Genomic DNA, 19,406 nt, shown 5'->3' with positions numbered 1-19,406 from the left:
TGTAAGTGTGAGAGAAGCCATTGCAAATATGAAATTCTGGTACATTAATAACTGATGTAACCACCAAAATGTAGACAGCAAGCATGCAAATGTATGTGCATTGTGTTGCACACATGCTGAGTGTCAGTTTATAGGATGGAGTTCCATGACTGTTGCACTTGGTTGGTCAATTTAGGGACCCTTTTTAATGCTGTTCGTGAATGATGTTGGAGTTGTTGTCCGATGATGTCCCATATGTGTTAAGTTGGAGATATATCTGGTGCCTGAGCAGGCTGAGGCAACATGTTGACACTCTGTAGAACATGTTGGGTTACAAAAGTAGTATGTGGATGAGTGTTATCCTGTTGGAAAACACCCTGTGGAATGCTGTTCGTGAATGGCAGCACAACAAATCGAATCACCAGATTGACATACGTAAATTTGTAGTCGACTGTGGTGTGGGATAACCATGAGAGTGCTCCTGCTGTCATACGAAATCGCACCTCAGCCCATAACTCCAGGTCTAGGTCCAGTGTGTTAGCATGCAGACTGGTTGGTTGCAGGCCCTCAGCTGACCTCCTTCTGACACATGGCCATCACTGGTGCCAAGGCAGAATCAGCTTTCGTCAGAAATCACAACAGGTCTCCCCCTTGCTTCCCCCCTCCCCCTCCCTCAGTGAGCTCTCACTTGACACTGCTGAAATCATAAGTGGCATTGGGTTGGGGTCAGTGGAGTGCGCACTGCCGGGCGTCTGGCTCAGAGCTGTTCTTGAGATGACCAATTTGTAACCGTTCGTCATGTAACTGTGGTGCAAACTGCTGCACAGATTGCTGCTGCAGATGCAGTATGATGCACCAAAGCTGTATGCTGAACACAATAGACTTCCCTCTAGGTAGTGCCATGTGACCATCTGGAGCCTGGTCGTCTTGCAACCATACATTCTCATGCTAGCCATTATTCACAGTGACTACATTCCTACTGTCTTTCTGCAGTATCACAGGAGCAACATCCAGCTACTCATAGCCCTATCACAGGACTTCATTCAAATTCAGTGAGGCATTGATTGTGGTGTCTTCGTCGCCTTAAAGATATGGAACTTAAATAGTGGCAACTGTTTATTCACAACCAATACAAAAGATTTACATGTTTGCACCTATTACTGCCCTTTCAAGTAGTCATAAGTACTGTGTAGAACCCATTGCCAGCGATGTGGAAGGCATAGTATACCGTTAGCACGAATGGAGCGGTCTACTGCCTGTCGAATCTGTGGAACAGTTCTGAAGCGAATGCCATGAAGTGGTTCCTTCATCTTCGGAATCAAATCAGTCACAAGGACTTAAGTCATGGGAGTACAGTACTTCCCAGTCCCATCGACCGAACAGAGCAGCCACAACTTGTGCTGTATGCGCCCGCACATTGTTGTCGAAAACTGATGGGTGGTTTGCGCAGAAAGTGTCACCTCTTCTTTTGCAAAGCTGGTTGCAGGTGATGCTCCAAAAATGTACGCTGATGGTCTGCTGTTGATGAACGTAATGCGTTAGGATAACACAATCACAGTCGTACAGGAGAATCACCATAACTTTAGACTGCTCCATTCGCGTCAACATCTGAACAGGCTCTGCTAATGGTATACTACACCTTCCATGCCACTGGCAGTGGGTTCTACACAACACTGGTGACTACTTTGAAGGACAGTAACAGGTGCAAACATGTAACTCTTTTGTATCGGTTGTGAATAAATAGTTGCCACTATTTAAGTTCCAACCCTCGTATTTTTGACTAACATCAACTCACCATGTCCAGTCTCGAAGGTAACTAAGGCACACGACCGTTAGAGCATGTATTTTTTTTAAAAAAAAAAAAAAAAAAAAAAAAAAAAAAAAAAAAAAAAAAAAAAAACATTCTTGGGTTCTCACAGTGGTGTTTTAGCGCTACCCTGGTGCGACTAGTGTGAAATTTGAATAGACATAATCTTTCAGATGTAGAAACTTGCCTACCAACTTTTGTTTCATTTGTGTTGCGTAACTCTGTCATGGTGTTGCAGTTTTCTTTTTTTTTTTTTTTTTTTCCATTGGTGCATACTAACTGCTCAGATTCTTGACAGTAGTTACTGTTAAGCCCAAAAAGTCATATTTTTTACTTGTTGAGAGTAAATACTCATTAACTTTCTTGGCCCTCTTTAAACAATCCCACATTTGATCCCAATAATAAAAGAGCCTTTTTAAATAATCCCATGTTTGATTCCAAGATGAAAATTTATGACAACTGAGGAACTAGAATTATGCTGCTTTCTTTTCATCTGGTCCTTTTAAGACTTTTCATTCTGTAGATAAAATTTTGTGGAAGAGACTTCGATGTTTCTGTGTTAAGACATCTTTCTTGTATGGCTAGTATTGCCATAGGAATACATAGTTGCCATAACTCTAAAAGTTGCTGTTTATGACAGCACACTGCTAAATGAGGCAAATATGATAGTGGAATCGACAAACGATGCAGTAGGGAAACAGCTATATAACCAGCCCATGGCAAACAGCTATGCTTTAATGACCTGACCACATATCACGGAAATTCAGGAAAACAGATTGGTTCTACCAACTCAAAAATTGACATCGGCAGTGATGCACAGAATTCAACTTTGTCTGTCAGACTTGATGGATTCACTACCCTTATGGAATGCCCACGAAACTCAGTCCAGAGCACTTTAAATTTAAACAAATATATAGCACATTTTCATTCCTTTGTTTCATGATATATTGCCATATAAAATGTAAACAATTTTTCTATTATACGGAAATAGTACACATCATGTAGAAGTTCCTTAAGGTGTCTTTACATTTTAAAATATATTTACCGTATTTACTCGAATCTAAGCCGCACTTTTTTCCCGGTTTTTGTAATCCAAAAAACCGCCTGCAGCTTAGAATCGAGTGCGAAGCAAGCGGAAGTTCTGAAAAATGTTGGTAGGTGCCGCCATAACTAACTTCTGCCGTCGAATATATGTAGCGCTACACAGGCACCCTTTGTAGGCACAAAGATAAATACTGGCGCCAAAACCTCTGCATCAGTAAAAAAAAATTAAAAAAAAAATTGGAAGACGAGCTTTTTTACTCCGCCCGAGTTTCAACCACTGCATTTTCATACATTATCCAACGAAGTAAATACAAATTCCGTATTGTTCATCTTCGAATGTAGCAGAATTTCAATGTACTACGAAAATCCGACTGACAAGACTGGGATTTTTGTCAATATGGCCAACTCTACGTTCTGAATTTTTTCCTACCTGTGAGAAGAGATGGTTGCTAATAGGAACTTGAAATGTGAATCACATGCAGTATTCTCTTCACCATAAGAATAATACAAATATAAACATTTTGCCATGTATTCTTTCGTGTTTGCTTCTATCTCATTTAAATCCTGTCTGCCTAATAAACTACGAAACTAGCGTGACACAACAGCAAACGCGGAAGAATATACGTACCGTGTCATGTTCATATTCGTATTACTCTTATGCCTAATAGTGATACAGTCAGAAAAGAAGCACGGCAACTGACTAGATTTTTAAATCTAAGATGACTAATTTCTGTGCCGAATTTGATGTACTAAAGAAGCGGCCGCAAAGATTTTCAAACGGAGAAAAATTTTCGCCAAACTCTCGTTCAGAACATGTTCTATCATACGCAGTCTATTATTTGGTTCTTGTTGATCATTATCAAAGAAAGCAGCAGTGTAAGTAACAACAAATAGCAGTCTCTTGCCATTGTTTCGCTAATGAGACGATTCCTCTCTTTTTTTTAATTGTAGGCGGCGATAGCGCGCACAAAAGCAAGCCATGCCGCGAGCAGCGACAGGCCGTAAACACGCACTATCAGAATGCGACAAGCAATGCATGACACAGTATAGTAATGCATTTTCATCTTAGAGTGACTGACGTAAACACCTATAACATAGAAAACGGCACTTATCAGATCAAAGCAAAATAAGCAATCGATTCAAACCAGACGAAGCACGTGAAAAAGGAAGGGTATCCGTATAAATAGGGACGGAGCGCCTGACGCGTAGCAATGGCTACCTGGTAAAGCTTAACTGCTAAGCTTACAACTCGAACCAAACTACTGTAGCTGTATCGTGATTCATTCGACCTAAATTGTGTCTCATATTACAATGGACCAACTTTGTTTCGATTTGGAGGTTCGGCCTAAAACTTTTCTCTCCCCTTGAATTTCGAGGCTCAAATTTCAGGTGCGGCTTAGATTTGGGAATTTTTTTTCCTTTATTTCGAGGCTCATTTTTCAGGTGCGGCTTAGATTCAAGTGCGGCTTAGATTCGAGTAAATACGGTAAATGATTTTCCGTACCTTCTTTCACAATGATCTTGGATACAAAATCACTGGCTGTTTTTCTTTTTCAATAATTTGTGTTCTACAACATAAGGAACATAGTAATATAAGTCCTCATATTTGCGTAGGTAAACATGTGTAGTAACTTTTGAGATGATACATTGTATGACCATGTCCATAAGAAGACTTAAAGCTCACTTTTTAGCTGTTCAGAAGCTGGCTGGAAACATTGCTAGCTGTTTCAGTCCAGTAAAGATTCATTCGAGAACAAAATACCTATAACAATTCTGTATTGTACTCAAAAAAGTGTCAATGGAAAGTTTTTGGTAGAATGTATATGTTTTTGGATTGAAAGTAACAACCTTCACAACTTTCTTATTTACCTGTCAACACATCAACATCTTAACTGTTAGGTGAGATGTTTAGGAGTGATCCTAAACTGTATTCTAGCCCATTTCCCCAGAAGTAATTGAGAAGAAATTTGTGCACATTCATAGAATCGTGTAGTAGCAGAGGAGCACTAAAACACCCATGGGAATAAAGAGTGTAAAAGTTAATTTCTGTGCACTTGATGATGAGATTTATAACGTATCAAACAATGGAAAATCCAGGATGGAATGTAACAATACCAGAGAAGGAAAGGAACCACATGTGGGCATCGGGAATAAGCATCAATGACAATGAGCCAAAAACCATTGAGAAATGGGCCCGCAAAATCTATGTGAACACATTCTCATGCCTGGGTTGCAGGCGGCCATGAAGAGAACGCTGACCTGGGAGACGCCTGTTAGCTTGCACCAAGTGCTCAATTTCTCTGTCAATACCAGGCCAGTACACACGCCTGCGACCCAAGGTTTTAGTATGGGAAACACCCCAGTGCCCCTCATGTAATGTGAGGACCTCCCTTCACAAACTTGCAGGAACAACCACGCAAGGAGCTGTATCATCTGTAGCCAGAAGGAAAACTCCTTCCCAGACTGAGAGGCAGTCTCGTAGAACAAAATAATTACGAAGAGGGTCCGGGGCCCGACCTGGAGGTCGGGATGACCACCCCTGCTGAACGAGGTGAGGCGAACTACTTGCCAGAGAACCGGGTCAGTTGCCGTTTCCCTGGCGACTCTAGAACTAGTGATTGGGAAGCCATCAACCGCTTGGCGCGACACCACATCCAAATGAAAACACATAATCTCCTCCCGATCGAACTTAGGATCCGGGCCCACTGGAGGACGGGAAAGAGTGTCGGCGTTGGCATGCTGTCCAGTAGGGCGAAAATGACTGTCATAATGGTACTTAGAGAGGAACAAGGCCCAGCACTGCAGTCTGTGGGCCACCCTATCCGGAATCTGAGAGGCAGGGCCAAATAATGATATTAATGGCTTGTGGTCAGTGATTAACTGAAACTTCCTGCCATACAAGAAAGGGTGAAACTTGGTAACAGCGTAGACAATGGCCAAAGCCTCTTTTTCCACCTGGGAGTAATGGGCCTGTGCGGGACTAAGAGATTTAGATGCAAACGCCAGTGGCTGCTCCGAGCCATCCTCATTGTGATGGGCCAGGACCGCCCCCACCCCATACTGCGAAGCATCTGTAGCCAGGACCACTGGCTTATTGGGGTCAAAAGTAGCCAAACAAGGCGCTGACATGAGGAGGTCCTTCAACGAGGTGAATGCTCGCTCGCGTACAGGCGACCAATGAAAAGGAACACCTGTGTGCAGAAGGCAGTACAGGGGGTGGGCTATGGTGGAAGCCCTGGGAATGAACCGGTGGTAATAGGCAATCTTGCTTGTAACTCCTTCAGCGAAACGGGCCGCGGAAGGTCGACGATACCTTGGACCAAACTTCCTAGCGGCTGGACACCATGTCGAGAGATGGTGTAGTCCACATACTCAATGGATGGTTGGAAGAAGTTCGACTTACGCAGGTTGCAACGCAGGCCCACGGACCTGAATTTGAGAAAGAGGGTTTGAAGGTTGTGCAAGTGTTCCTTCGTGCTGCGGCCTGTGACAATTATGTTGTCCTGGTAATTAATACAATGAGGGATTGTTGACGTGACGTGCTCAAGATAACGCTGAAATATCGCCAGGGCACTGGATATTCCGAAGGCCAACTGCTGGTATTGGTATAGGCCAAATGGGGTGTTGACGACTGCCAGGCGTTTGGAGTCCTCATCAAGCGGTATCTGATGATAAGCCTCCGAAAGATCGATTTTCGAGAAATATTGGCTTCCCGCCACAGCGGAGAACAATTCCTCAGAACGAGGCAAGGGATAGGTGTCCACCACCAATTGGGAATTAATGATGGCCTTGAAATCACCACAAAGACGTAATTTTCCTGAGGGTTTCCTGACAATAATGAGGGGCGAAGCCCACTCACTAGAAGAAATGGGAAGAACAACACCGAGGGCTGTCAGCCTTTCTAGTTCTGCTTTTACCTGAGGGCGGAAGGCCAAGGGGATCTGCCTCGCATGTAGAAAATGTGGGCGAGCCGATGCCTTCAACGTTAAGTGAGCTTCAAAGTTCGAAACACGCCCCACGCCCTCCTCAAAGATATCCTGAAAGTCAGAGATCAAAGATTCCAGTGATCGGTAGGGAATGTCTTTGGAGACCAACTGTATGGTGTCTGCGATAGGAAAACCGAAAGCTTGAAAGGCATCCAATCCAAAAAGGTTAGCGGAGCTCGCATCACTGACAACAATAAAAGTAAGAGGCCGAGTGACTGATTTGTAAGCAACGTCGGTAGTGAATTGACCCAGTACGGGAATGAACTGTTTACCATAACCACGTAGATGCCAGTAAACTGGTGCCAACGGGGGCGACCCAAGGTCGGAGTAAGTTTGTGCATTCAACAAGGAAACTGCCTCGCCCGTATCTACTTGCAGTTGTAATCGGCGCAACCGAACCGATACCTCGATAAAGAGTTTGTGTGCCGATGTGTCCGGAGCCTGGCCCGATGTAACTTCCTGAATGTCAACGTCCATGTCCTCTGTACCTGCTTCCTTCGATTCTTTTGAGGCTGAGTGGCAAACTTTAGCAATGTGACCTTTTTTATTACATTTGCGACAAACGGCCCAACGCTGGGGGCACTCTGATCGATCATGATTTATATAGCACGACACACAGGACGGTAACAGGGGCCGGTGGCCAGAACTCTGTTCACGCACTGTGAGGGAGCGGCCATAATGGCCGGATTGTACCGCTCACACGTCGTCCACTCTGGATGCGGCGGACGCGGCCGCGCCACCCTGAACCGCCGCGACATCGCACCACGCTTCCAACTGTTGACCTGCAGCGTGAGAGACTTCATACGATTGAGCAACGGACAGGACTTCCTCAAGGGAAGGGTCCAACTGCAGGGCCCGTTGCCAGACCTCCCTATCAGGGGCCGAGCGAACAATGACGTCACGCACCATAACGTGGGCATATGACTCTCGCAACTGCTCCGTCAAATGCCGGGATGGTTCCTTTGAAAGGGCACGGCCGACTTCCTTCCCCGTCCTTCCCTAATCTGATGAGACCGATGACCTCACTGTTTGGTCTCTTCTCCCAAACAACCCAACCAACCAACCAACTGCTCCGTGACAAAATGACACTTGCGACTAAGACCGTGCAGCATAGCAGCCCACGCCCGGTAAGACTGATGGGGCTGTTTCTTGCATTGTTAGAACTCGACCCTAGCCACCACAACATATTTGTGGCGGCGTTAATAGGAAGACAGCAATGAACACAGTGCGTCGAAAGACAAGGACGAGGGTTCCTGCAACAGCGCTAGCTGCCGCAAATCTTGATACAGCGAGGGAGATATCCAAGACAAGAAAAGAAAAGAGCACGACATACCTCCGCATCGGCAATATGAAACGCCTGGAAATGCTGCCGAAGGCGATGTTCATATGCGTCCCAATCCTCCGCCGTCTCGTCATACAGGGGAAAGGGAGGAGGGAATGGCGCTGGAGCAGACTGCGTGGAGAGCAACGCCAGAAGCACTTGTTTCATGGTTGCCATGAGCTCCGTCTGCTGCTCAGCCAAAACCCGCACTAAATCCTCCATGCCGTGGAGAAGCTGCGAAACAGGAACAACGATGCAACACGCGAAAGAACGACCCTACTCGTTGCCAATTGTGTAGTAACATGACTCACATTTCTGTCGCACTCCACCTAGTGTAGACTGGGAACTGTCTCCTAGGCATGCCTGATATGAACTGGCTGGGCACGGCCTGTTCTGCCTGAGTTGTTGTTGTTGTTGTTGTTGTTCCATCGGCAGAGGGCAACTACTGTCCGTGACGCGCCTTGCCGATGTGCGCATCCCGTGATCTTTCTGGTGGCTACTGCAATTATGGTGCTGCTTGCAAGTGCCGTAAAGGTGTGATCTATTAGCTTATAAAGTGGCTTCTGCTACAGAACAGAAGTAAACTACTAATAAAATTTATATTCACCTGCTAGAAAAAATGTAAAATATTGTTAAAGTGCTTTCTTGTTATAGTTCATACTGACACTGTGTTCCTGCTGGGCCTCTCTCCAGATGATCAATATTTATTTGCTGCTGACCATGAAAGTCACATTGCAGTATGGTTCCTTCAGAGTGGAAAGGTAATAAACCATATATATAAAATATGTTCTATTGTAAACAAAAGGGAAAAGAAACTGTATGATCATTTTGTTGTACATGAAAAGTTATGCTTTTTTATGTACCAGAGTCTTTGCCTAGCAGTTTTGATAAGTAGTATTAATGTAATATCTTACTATTCTGTCATCTAAGTAAGTTTGTTTGGATGCATATAGTAAGTAAAATACTTGTCATTTGAAATCAATGTCAGTATGAAGGTTTTGAGTTTCATGATATCTTCTTTTACATCAACATAAATGCATTAGTATTTTTCAAGTCTGTGACCATTTACTGCTGTTAACTGGTTTACTGTTGAAAAATGAGACTTGTAATATGAAGCCAGAGCTGAAGAAATAGTGAACAATAAGTAATTAATACTCCAGTGTTATGATGTGTTGCCTCTGAAGTTTTGTTGGCCAATAGCACACGAATCCATGTTGATTGTGGTAATTGGATTGTGTATAATTCCACAAATTTTATGAAAATTTTGTGCAATGCACTTAATTAAGGATAGGTTGATTAATTTTCTATCATGTGAAATATCTTTTGTACTAGATAATGCATTGAATGACATGGGACTCAATGTGTAACTCTTATTTGTGAAAAAATTCTACAATATAGCTGTTAAATTTTGATACAGCTTAATCCCTATATGATTTTGTTACCTATAACCTTTCCTTCTCAGTTGCTGATTATAAGAACATTTGATTACAAAGTCTACCGCATTTGTCCCACATAACATTTGTGTATGTGTATGCATTTGCGTGGAAGATTTCTTCTCTTCATTTGATTTTAGTTTCTGTTTGGAGATAATTTATACTTTTGTTTTCAGTATAGTTCATTTGCACTGCACTAATCCTAAGTCTATTACTTTGCAGGAGTGTCAGTGTTGTTGTTGTTGTGTAATGTTTCCAAACAACATATCTATTAACCGGCTATTCTCTATTTGCCATTGTTGTATGTGATCCTCATGCTGCCAGTATCCTAACATTCCATTTTGCATAGAAAACGCCTGGTATAGTTACATGTTAACAGTTAATTTCAGCTCCCACTCGTACTCCCACTCCCTCTCCCCTCCACTTTCTTCCTTGCTAGAGAAGTGTGTACGCCCTGTTTTCTTTTCCTTGCGTTCATATATCTTTGGATTTCATAATTGACTGACCTGATGGTGAATGAGCTAATAATTCACAAATCCTATTTTATGGCGTATCCCGAAATCACTTACGGCAAATATAGGAATAGTTCTGCTGAAAAGTGCTGTCTCATTCTAAGCTTGTGCTCCCATCTCTAATGACCTTGTCATCAATGATACGTGAAACCCTATTTTTCTTCCTTTTTTTAGCATTCCATACCTCAGTTGGTAAAAACGGAACCCTTATGGGATCACTTTATTGTGTCTATTAAGAGCCTTTTCCTCAGAAGAGATAGAGGTGTCAAAGTTCAGATTTATGGCAAATACCTTACCCTTGATGGTGTAAAAAAATATAAGCCTCTAAGCCATTGCAGCGAGAGAATACTGCCCTTTATGTCATGTGTTTTGATACTTGCAAACACGCTCATCAGAATGTTCGTACTGAACCCTGAGAGTGCGAGTCCTACTAAAACTTACCTGGTTTTATATTTGCTACATATGATTTGTTTCAGTAATTAACTCATTGCCAAAAATGAAAAGCTTCATTTTCTAATTAACGTTGATCCGGGTTTTATCAACATTTATGGTATCATTTTTGAAAATGAACACTTCATTTTGAGGATTAAAACTAAATAATGGAACCACATAGGAGGTGTTGGGCAACAGAGAGGAACACTTAAAGTATATTTGAAAGGTGACTTCGCTACTAGACAAGTCTTTCCATAGACATAGAAAACACACACACACACGGGATGACAATTATTGAACAGTATGAAATAAAGTCTTCATAATTTCTGAACAGTTTGTTTTAGGATGTTCAAACTGCACAGGGCATGACGGGAATCAGCATGCACATGTGCATGCGCCTTGTTGTTGTTAGCCATTTGCACATGAAAATGTTATGATCCAGCATGCCTGACTGTAGAGTGCTTGTGAAGGCCTACTATGTGAGCAATAACAGCCCAACTTTGGCTCAAAGGAAGTTTGTGACCAAGTTCAAGCTAAAGACAACTGGTCCAAGTGTGCTAACAATCAAGAATTTGATTTGCATGTTTGAGAGAACTTGATGATGATAGTGTTGGCAATGTCTGTCGTGATGACAGTGTTGGCAGTGTTGGTCGCCCAGAAAGGGTGAAAACACATGAAAACATAGAGAAGACAAGTATGGTGTTTCAACCCAGCCCCAGGACATCGATCAGACAAGCAGCACAACGGGTGGCAGTCAACTGTGAGACACTGCCAGCCACAAATTATTGTTGAAGACCTGCATCTCTTCCCATAGAAAATTCAAACCCATCAGCCATTAAGCCCCAGGGTCATGGGACAGCAGTTGTTTCGCCAACACCATTGTTCACGGAATTGATGAACAAGACTTTGATGTGAATATGGTTTGTTTTAATGACAAAGCCTATTTTCAGTTGGATGGGTTTTATCAATAAGCAAAACTGGTGCATTTGGGGGACTGAGAATCTGCCTTTCAGGGGTGAGAAGTCTCTCCACCCTCAATGGGGCACTGTGTTGTGTGTAATGTCCACTCACAGAATAATCGGTGCAATATTCCTTGATGGCAGGGTGACCACCGAACGGTATGTGAAGGCTTTGGAAGATTATTTCATCCCCATTATCCAAGACTGAGCTCAACCACATCAAAGCAGAAGAGTGTTTGATGTCCTGGAGGAGCACTTTGGGGACTGCATTCTGGCTCTGGGGTAACCAGAGGCCACTGACGTGGGCCTCGAATGGCCACCATGTTCTCCAGATCTGAACACATGCGACTCCTTTTTGTGGGGCTATATTGAAGACAAGGTGTACAGCAGGTCTGTTAGGTACAAGGAGTAGGAATATATATGTGGTGCAGACAGGGCCAGGGAAATTTGTCTGTGTCAATGGAGGTTGTGGAAAGGTACAGGAGTACTTATATTAGAGGAGAATGTGGGACACAGAGCGCAATATTTATGGTTGTTGTGTGTTGTGAGCAGTAGAGATGGTTGCTACATGGTGACTGGCAAGTCAGTGTGTCATGGTGTGTGTGGTAAGTGGGTTTAAAGTGTGTGCTGTTGGGAATTTGACAAGGAAGCACCAGGAAGTAGAAAAAGTGTGTAGAGATGACAATGGTCATGTATGAGTGAGTGGTGTGCATACAAATGTGAGTGTGTTTCTACATCTGAGGAAAGAGTTTGTCCAATAGCTAAAGATTAAAACTGTTCCAATTTCATAAAACTGAATTTCTGTAGCTAAAAAACCATTTTAACTTCACTTTATTCCAAATAAATCTAAATGTTTTAGAGACTGCAGTAATAAACACACCACATAACAAAAGTTATATTTTTATTCCTTACCTTTGCATAAGAAACAATTTCTTCACTCTGTGCATCAGTGACGTTGATCTCATTGATTGAGTGGCATGTACTGTGCTGCTTTTCTTCCGCTGTGCCACACAGTGTTTCGTCCAAAGTTGGTAAAAATTTATAAGAAATCTACTCTTCCATAGTCAACAGTTAAGATACAAGGGGGTAAATTCAAGTGAGGCTGTACTTCTCTGAACAATAAAATATTGGATGATAGGGGACAAAAGGTATATGAAATATCTGACGCCAAAGGGTGCAAGTTGTTGCCACATTGACCAAAACAAAATTTTTGTCTATGTTTGGTGTATGTTAAAAAGTATCTGTGTGATTTTGTACAAATTTGTTAATGTGGGTCCACCCCTTCAGATCAGAAATGAAACTGCTGTTTGTGGAAGCCAGAAACTTAGAGCCAAAAAGATGCTGTCAAGTTCATCTGATAGGCAGTATTTTCTGGAGTCACTCAGGGATTTTGCTTATTGGTTATCTGCACACATGCTCAGCAAACAACTGTGTAGTGCATGATGAGGATACTTAGCATTGTACCAGGTGTTAAGTTTTCATCCAGTTCCAGTTGAGTATCAACCATGGGAAGAACAACTGCTCAGATATCTCTGTGCTTGCTGTAATTAATCTAATCTCGTTTTTGGGGTCCCTGTGGGTGCAATATGTTTGTGGCTAAAAAATATTCCTAAATACTTCAGTTGATACTACCTGTTGAAACTTTTTAAGTGAATCCTCAATCCATTCACAAATCTTGTTTATTAACCAATGTAATAATACTTTCCTTAATAGACATTTTATCATACTGAGTCGAATAATTTGTGGAAATAAAAAATACCACATCCACATGTAGCCTTGATCCTTGGCTAGAAGTCGTGCAACCAGTGATCACAGTTCTTTGTTGTAGGGTTCTACAATATACCTGTTGACTATCTCATTTGCAAATTCATTAATTTTAATGGTTTGAATTGTTCCTTAGTGAAACTGATACTAATATCTATAACACTCAGCTTTTTGCAGTTGCACAAAAGGAAATTGTGGAACTGCTTCTGTATTTTCCTTTTCAACAGAACATTTAAAAGTGGAGTTTAACATTTCTACTTTTGCTTCGCTACCCACAGTTTTGGTTCCTGTTTCATTCAAAAATGTCAAGACACTACATTTGGTGCCACTGACAACCTTGACATGTGACCAAAATTTCTTCAGGTTTAATGAGAGATCTTTCGACAAGATTCTGCTAAGTTATTCATTGACTGCCTCATGCGTTGCCCCTTTGACAGCATACTCACTTCATACACCATCTTTCTGTTTATAATCCTATGCTGTGTTGTACACTGATTATGCAACTGTCACCATTTCTTAGAAGTTTCTTTATAGTGATTGTATACCACAGAGCATCCCTCCTATCACGTACTGTTCTGCCAGGTACATAACTATTCGGTGCTTGGTCAACTTTTGTAAACTTGAGCCACACTTGTTCTGCATGCTCCTGCTCAGAACAAAATATTTCAAGCTACTCCTTGAGATATGACACTGCTACCACTTTATCTAGCCTATAGAATATGTAATTCTTTGTACATGTTTTTGTTGCCCTTTGTATTTAATAATCATTGTTGCTACATTTCCTTTATGGTCAGTGATCAAGTGTATTTTTTGCCATTAGATCTAATATAGAGGGTGCTTATAATTGAAGTTCCTGTTAAAAAGTAATTGCTCAGAATGATGTCAAATTTGAACAGAACAATATTGAAGAAGAGGGGAACTGTATGAGAGGGAGGGGGAAAATTTTTTCATTAATGAAAATTTTCCCCGTAGATGGCACCTTAAGCATTATAACATAGATGGATTCGGCTACAAATGGCAAGTGAATCGCATGGTATGAGTTGCACCTTAAACTAATTGTACTGTGTAATGTGTATGACCGCACTAGTTTCGCTTTCGACAGTTGTGGCACTATTAGTTAGGTAAGCCCATCCACCACGGCAAGGCCGTACAGTATCAAACCAGATGGGAAAAATCATTTTCCTTCCATGCAGCTTGATATAAAGTTGTATGAGTTTTTTGGCGTGGTGATTCCCTAGAGATAGGTTCGTTGATACAATTGGAAAGATTTTATTACTTTGCATCAAGGGGCACCTCTCCTTTCACAGTGTGTGAGAGTTGTGTTGTAAAGGTATCTCTCGAGTATAAGTGATGTGACGAGTGCATGTCGCTTATTATTTTTGTGTTCACATTGTTGATGAAAGAAGAAGAGAGAATCTGGTGCAGAGACATAGCCAACTACTCCTGAATAATACCAAATTCTATGTTCCCATTGACATATATAGCTCACCATCAACTTTGTATCTTGCCTTCACTTTGAGACATTGTGGACAGATTCAGAATTTGACCCAGCACATTGGTACAATGCCCCATAATCAGGATTTTTTTGCCACTATCTTTCCTCCCCATACTGGTCACATAATGAAGACAAAAATGTTGTTCACCATCAGGATTTGAACTAGCTACCTCTGAACTGAGCACCATGACATGTGCATACATTAGCAATCTTGGCTACGAAGACAGGTACAGCTAATTATGGTACACATATTTTTTGCCTTGCCTTCTTTTATTATTATGCTTTGGAAATTCCATGATGTACAATATGGTAATCTCTGTTTGGTATTTTCGATTTAATTTGCTTTTCTTTCCAGCATTATGTGACTCTTCCTCATTATCGCTGTCCAGCAACTGCAGCAGCCATTAGTAAAACCAATAATTTTGTTGTGGTGTATTCAGATCACAAGGTTGGTAACTGATAAATTCAAGCATCTTTTGTGAGTCTGTGCACTTACTATACGGTAGAGAAAAACTTCTTTCGCTCTTTTGCAGATTACTGAATATGATCTAAGACGGAAAGCTTTCACAAAGTTTTCCCGAGATCTTGACGGTCGACATCCCAAGCAGTGGCTGTCGCGGAACTTCCCGGTAACAAATGTCATATTTGACAGTAGAAACCCAGATATGATAATGTTACAGGATGACAGCACCTTCTGTATTGTAGACAAAAAGAAGGTAAGTGATGCATCTTTATAATATGAATGCATGACTAAAGATCTCTCACGATTTAATGTACTAAGTGAAACTCTTGGAATTACTCAAAGTGACCCTGTTTAATTGCAGATAATATTTCTGGAATAATGAAACATAATACGTGTTTGCAACAGTTATTGATTTTAGACTGTTATTTCTCTTTTGATGATTTCTCCATTATTGATTCTTTGGAGTAATGCTTAAAATGTATTCACTATATTTTTATAAAATGCTAAATGGTTAGTATAATTTCCTGCTGCTCTTAGTCTTGTTCTACAGTCATTATTTTGTATTCCAGGAACTGCCTGCAAATGAAGCAAAAATACCAAGAATAGATTCACCTGCCTCAGACAGTCAAGACAGTAATATTTCACGCCAGTCACCTGCTGCATCAATAGTGCACGCATTTCACATTGTTAAAAAATACAAAGTGAGTACTGTTGTGTTTTCTGGGCTCTGTGAATGTTGGCCTTTTCCTCCTTTTCACATTGTCTAAATCAGAGATAAAGTATTTTACAGTATACTTAAATCAATTTGATCAAAAAATACAGATCATGGTGGAAATTCTAAAATGACTGTTAAGCTCCAAGCATACATGTTAAAAAAAACTGAGGTGGAAGTGAACCTGGTGGAGAGAAAAGGAAGTAAATATAGACAGCTTAACTTTTGTTTATAGCAGCTACAAGCTATTTTCTTATGTTACCTTTAATTTTCTTATAAACATTATTCATGGTGCAGCCATAGTTTTAACATCAGGTAACAGATTTTAGAAGTGGCAATTGTGTTAATGTAACAGCCACAATGATACACACACACACACACACACACACACACACACACACACACACACACATACATACTGAAGCTCAAACACTGGTTACTCAAGCTGCCAATTTTCTTTGTTGCAGCATCTTGTTCATTTAGAGTGGCTGGCAGATGGCGTACTAGCTGTTGTTGAAGTAAGCCCGTCCACCCTAATTTCACAGTTGCCTCCAACACTTGCAAAGAAAAGATTTGGGGTGTAAAAAGGTTTGTTCCAGTACTAACATTTAAATGAATATAGTTGTTATACAGAACATGTTTATTATATTAGCACTATTATAATACATGTCACCTGGTTATAAACATATTTTAAAGCTATAACAGAGCTCAAGATACCTTATTATTGTAAGTTAATAACTTTTCTTTGAATATCTCATTACTGTACATTTAAAAAATCAGGCTATGCTAAATAAGAAACTGAGATTTTTTATTAATGTATATATTGTTTCCATACTGGAATATTCTTTATTTTTCATAAAGAGCCATTTCTGATTATCTTAATTGAACAAAGTTGTTTCTTTTTACTCCATAATTCATTAACTCTGTAAACCTACAAAATCAGCAAATAATTTTAAATATCATTGTAAACACAATTTTCCTTTCCAATATTATTGTGCCAATCAGTTATATGTGTGTTTTGTAAAGTAGGAATGTAGAGCACAATTCTGTAAAATTGATAGACTATTAATTAACACTCAGGGTATGTTCTCCTGTCTGTTTTAGAATAAGACATGTGTGAAGGCAAGTTAGGTAATACAGGCTTAAGTAAGTGTGCCAGCATTGTGATTAGTCCAAAGAATTAGGTGGCCCTATCAATTTTTGTCTTAATGTCAAGAGATACCAACTCCAAATTAACTGTTCTGATTGCAGTGCCCCACAGTGAGATTTGAAACACATCAATGTTTCTCATGGACTGCAGCAGAATCTTTTATGCTGTTCTGTGCATGCTGAGGTTGATAGACACTGTGTCAAGTAGCTGTTGAGAGGAACAAAATGATACTATATTGTGAGTGGTGTCTGGCTAATTTATATTTTTAAATAAATATATACTGCAGTGCAATCATAACATCAGTTCTTCAGCACAAGCAGCCGTCATGAAACCCACACCTCATTAAAGGGAATACACAGCCTTCACATTCAGTATTTTAAAATTCTCGGTAAAATTTGATGTAATCTGAAGAGCCTTTGCATGCTTTCATGGAATCGTCATGTGTTCTTGAGTATAATTTGAGTTGGCAACTACAATGATCACCCCCTCCTAGGTCCAGAGAGTTTCAGTCCAGTTCAGCATGCTGTGTATTTATGATAGTTACAACTGTATAGATTTAGTGTAAACAGAAAAATCATACCTTAAAGAGAGCTGTAATTGGTGGCTTGAAAGCAAGTTTATTGAGACTCTCAAAACTATGCTAGATGGAGACTTTCCTGCACTTAAGCAAAATTGTTGTGCAGTACATCATATTGCAGTGCCCCATTACACAGCTTCAGCTATCTAAATTTCATTACTAACCTCTTAGCATGCTTGAACAAATTTGTAATGTACCTGAGAGAAGATGATCTACTATTGCTACTATGTGCAGTACCACCTTCCACTTTAGATGTAAAGTTTTATGTGCTGAAATTCTACCTTCCCACATGACTCTCTGTTTCATTTTGATGTTACTCGTATCGTAGCAAATAAATATACCATACACTGTTAGTGTGACATCAAAGGAGTGCATTATATCGAAGAAAAATCTCCTGTTGAAACTTTACTGTTTTACTTCCTACAGAAGAACAATACTTTAGTTTCCTATTTACTGGAACACTCCAAGTGTAAAAATGTAGTTCAATCTCAGTTACACTGCTTATAAGATCATTGTGAAGCTTACAGATTCATCTATATTATGTTTACAATGTTGTCATGAACACGGTAGACAGCTTTTTCTTGCCCTATCAAATGATTTTTTTTGTGTGTGTTACTTACAAACTGAGGCTCAGCCTATGAAAATTGTAAGCTGTGGTTTCTGTTTTGGCAGGTCTGGTGGCTCAATTGTATGAACTGGGCTAATGTAGAATGGACCCACTTTCTCAAGGGAGCAAGACTGCAGGGAAGATCGCCATCCAATGAAACCTGGAATGATAATGAAAAAGTACAATGTACAAATGCTAATATAGTCTCAGTATTACATGTAAATCTACTTTTATTTTTAAAAAATGATAAAAAATATTGTACATACTAATTGAGTTGATAAAAAGAAACTTTTTGTACTTCAATGTTTTCTCCCTCTATTTGAATACAGACAGTGGAGACCATAGTACTATGTAATCTCTTTAACAGACAGTGTTGTTTACACACAGATTTCCGATAACTATTGTAGGGTCATTAGAAGTCCTAATGTGTCTGTCTATCAGTATAACGTTTTTATCAACTGTGGCATTCAAAATGAAGTTGATAAAAAGTTATACTGATGAAAGTGTAGAGATGTGTTGCTTAAATTGAAATTCAGTGAAAGCCCAAAATGTGTCTTGTATTTCTTCTTGTAATTCAGTCCACAGTAATGGAGCTTAACCATCATTGTCACGTATAAATTATGTGTAGCACAGTATTTTGTTGCGAAATGGCACATGTATAGTTGAACCATAGAAAATCCAGAATGAAATAACAATACGAATATTGTCTTTCCTTCTCATCCCATCCAGTAAGTGTCCCCTGACCTGAGGTTCTGGGGAATTTTCAAAACTTTACTCATTTTCCTTCACCCCTCTTCCCTACCCTTCAACCCTTCTGCCGGAAGAAGGTGCCACTAGCTCTGAAAGCTTTCATACCTAAAACTGTATTTTATGTGTGTGTTCTCCAGTTGCTGCTTGTTGAGTAGATTTTTTATCTATACAATTATGTACTTTAAGTTGTTAAAAATTGATTATTTTTGTTGTGTTATGAATATTGGGATAGATTACACACCACATAGCGAAGGCACTGAACAGCAGAGAGGCACATTCATTTGTAGACTGTTGGATTTTAGCTATCAGGGAAGGGGGGGGGGGGCAACCCGCATGCATGACTCCCCCCCCCTCTCTCTCTCTCTCTCTCTCTCTCTCTCTCTCTCTCTCTCTCTCTCTCTCTCTCTCTCTCTCT

The 19,406-nt window shown here is 40.5% G+C and overlaps 1 protein-coding gene across 1 annotated transcript in view; it reads left to right on the top strand.

Annotated features, from left to right (window-relative positions):
* Positions 1–18,538, top strand: part of LOC124789868 (U3 small nucleolar RNA-associated protein 4 homolog) — an 80,227-nt gene extending 61,689 nt beyond the window's left edge. Inside the window, exons 11-16 of the mRNA XM_047257380.1 lie at positions 8,792–8,898; positions 15,088–15,180; positions 15,266–15,448; positions 15,765–15,896; positions 16,375–16,495; positions 18,307–18,538. Coding sequence (XP_047113336.1) covers positions 8,792–8,898; positions 15,088–15,180; positions 15,266–15,448; positions 15,765–15,896; positions 16,375–16,491 — 632 coding nt within the window. The 3' untranslated portion in view covers positions 16,492–16,495; positions 18,307–18,538. The remainder of the gene's footprint in view (positions 1–8,791; positions 8,899–15,087; positions 15,181–15,265; positions 15,449–15,764; positions 15,897–16,374; positions 16,496–18,306) is intronic.
* The last annotated feature ends 868 nt before the right edge of the window (positions 18,539–19,406 follow it).

Source organism: Schistocerca piceifrons, chromosome 3 (assembly GCF_021461385.2).
Source record: "Schistocerca piceifrons isolate TAMUIC-IGC-003096 chromosome 3, iqSchPice1.1, whole genome shotgun sequence".
Taxonomy (NCBI): Eukaryota; Metazoa; Arthropoda; class Insecta; order Orthoptera; family Acrididae; genus Schistocerca; species Schistocerca piceifrons.
This window is presented reverse-complemented; position numbering and strand designations above follow the sequence as displayed.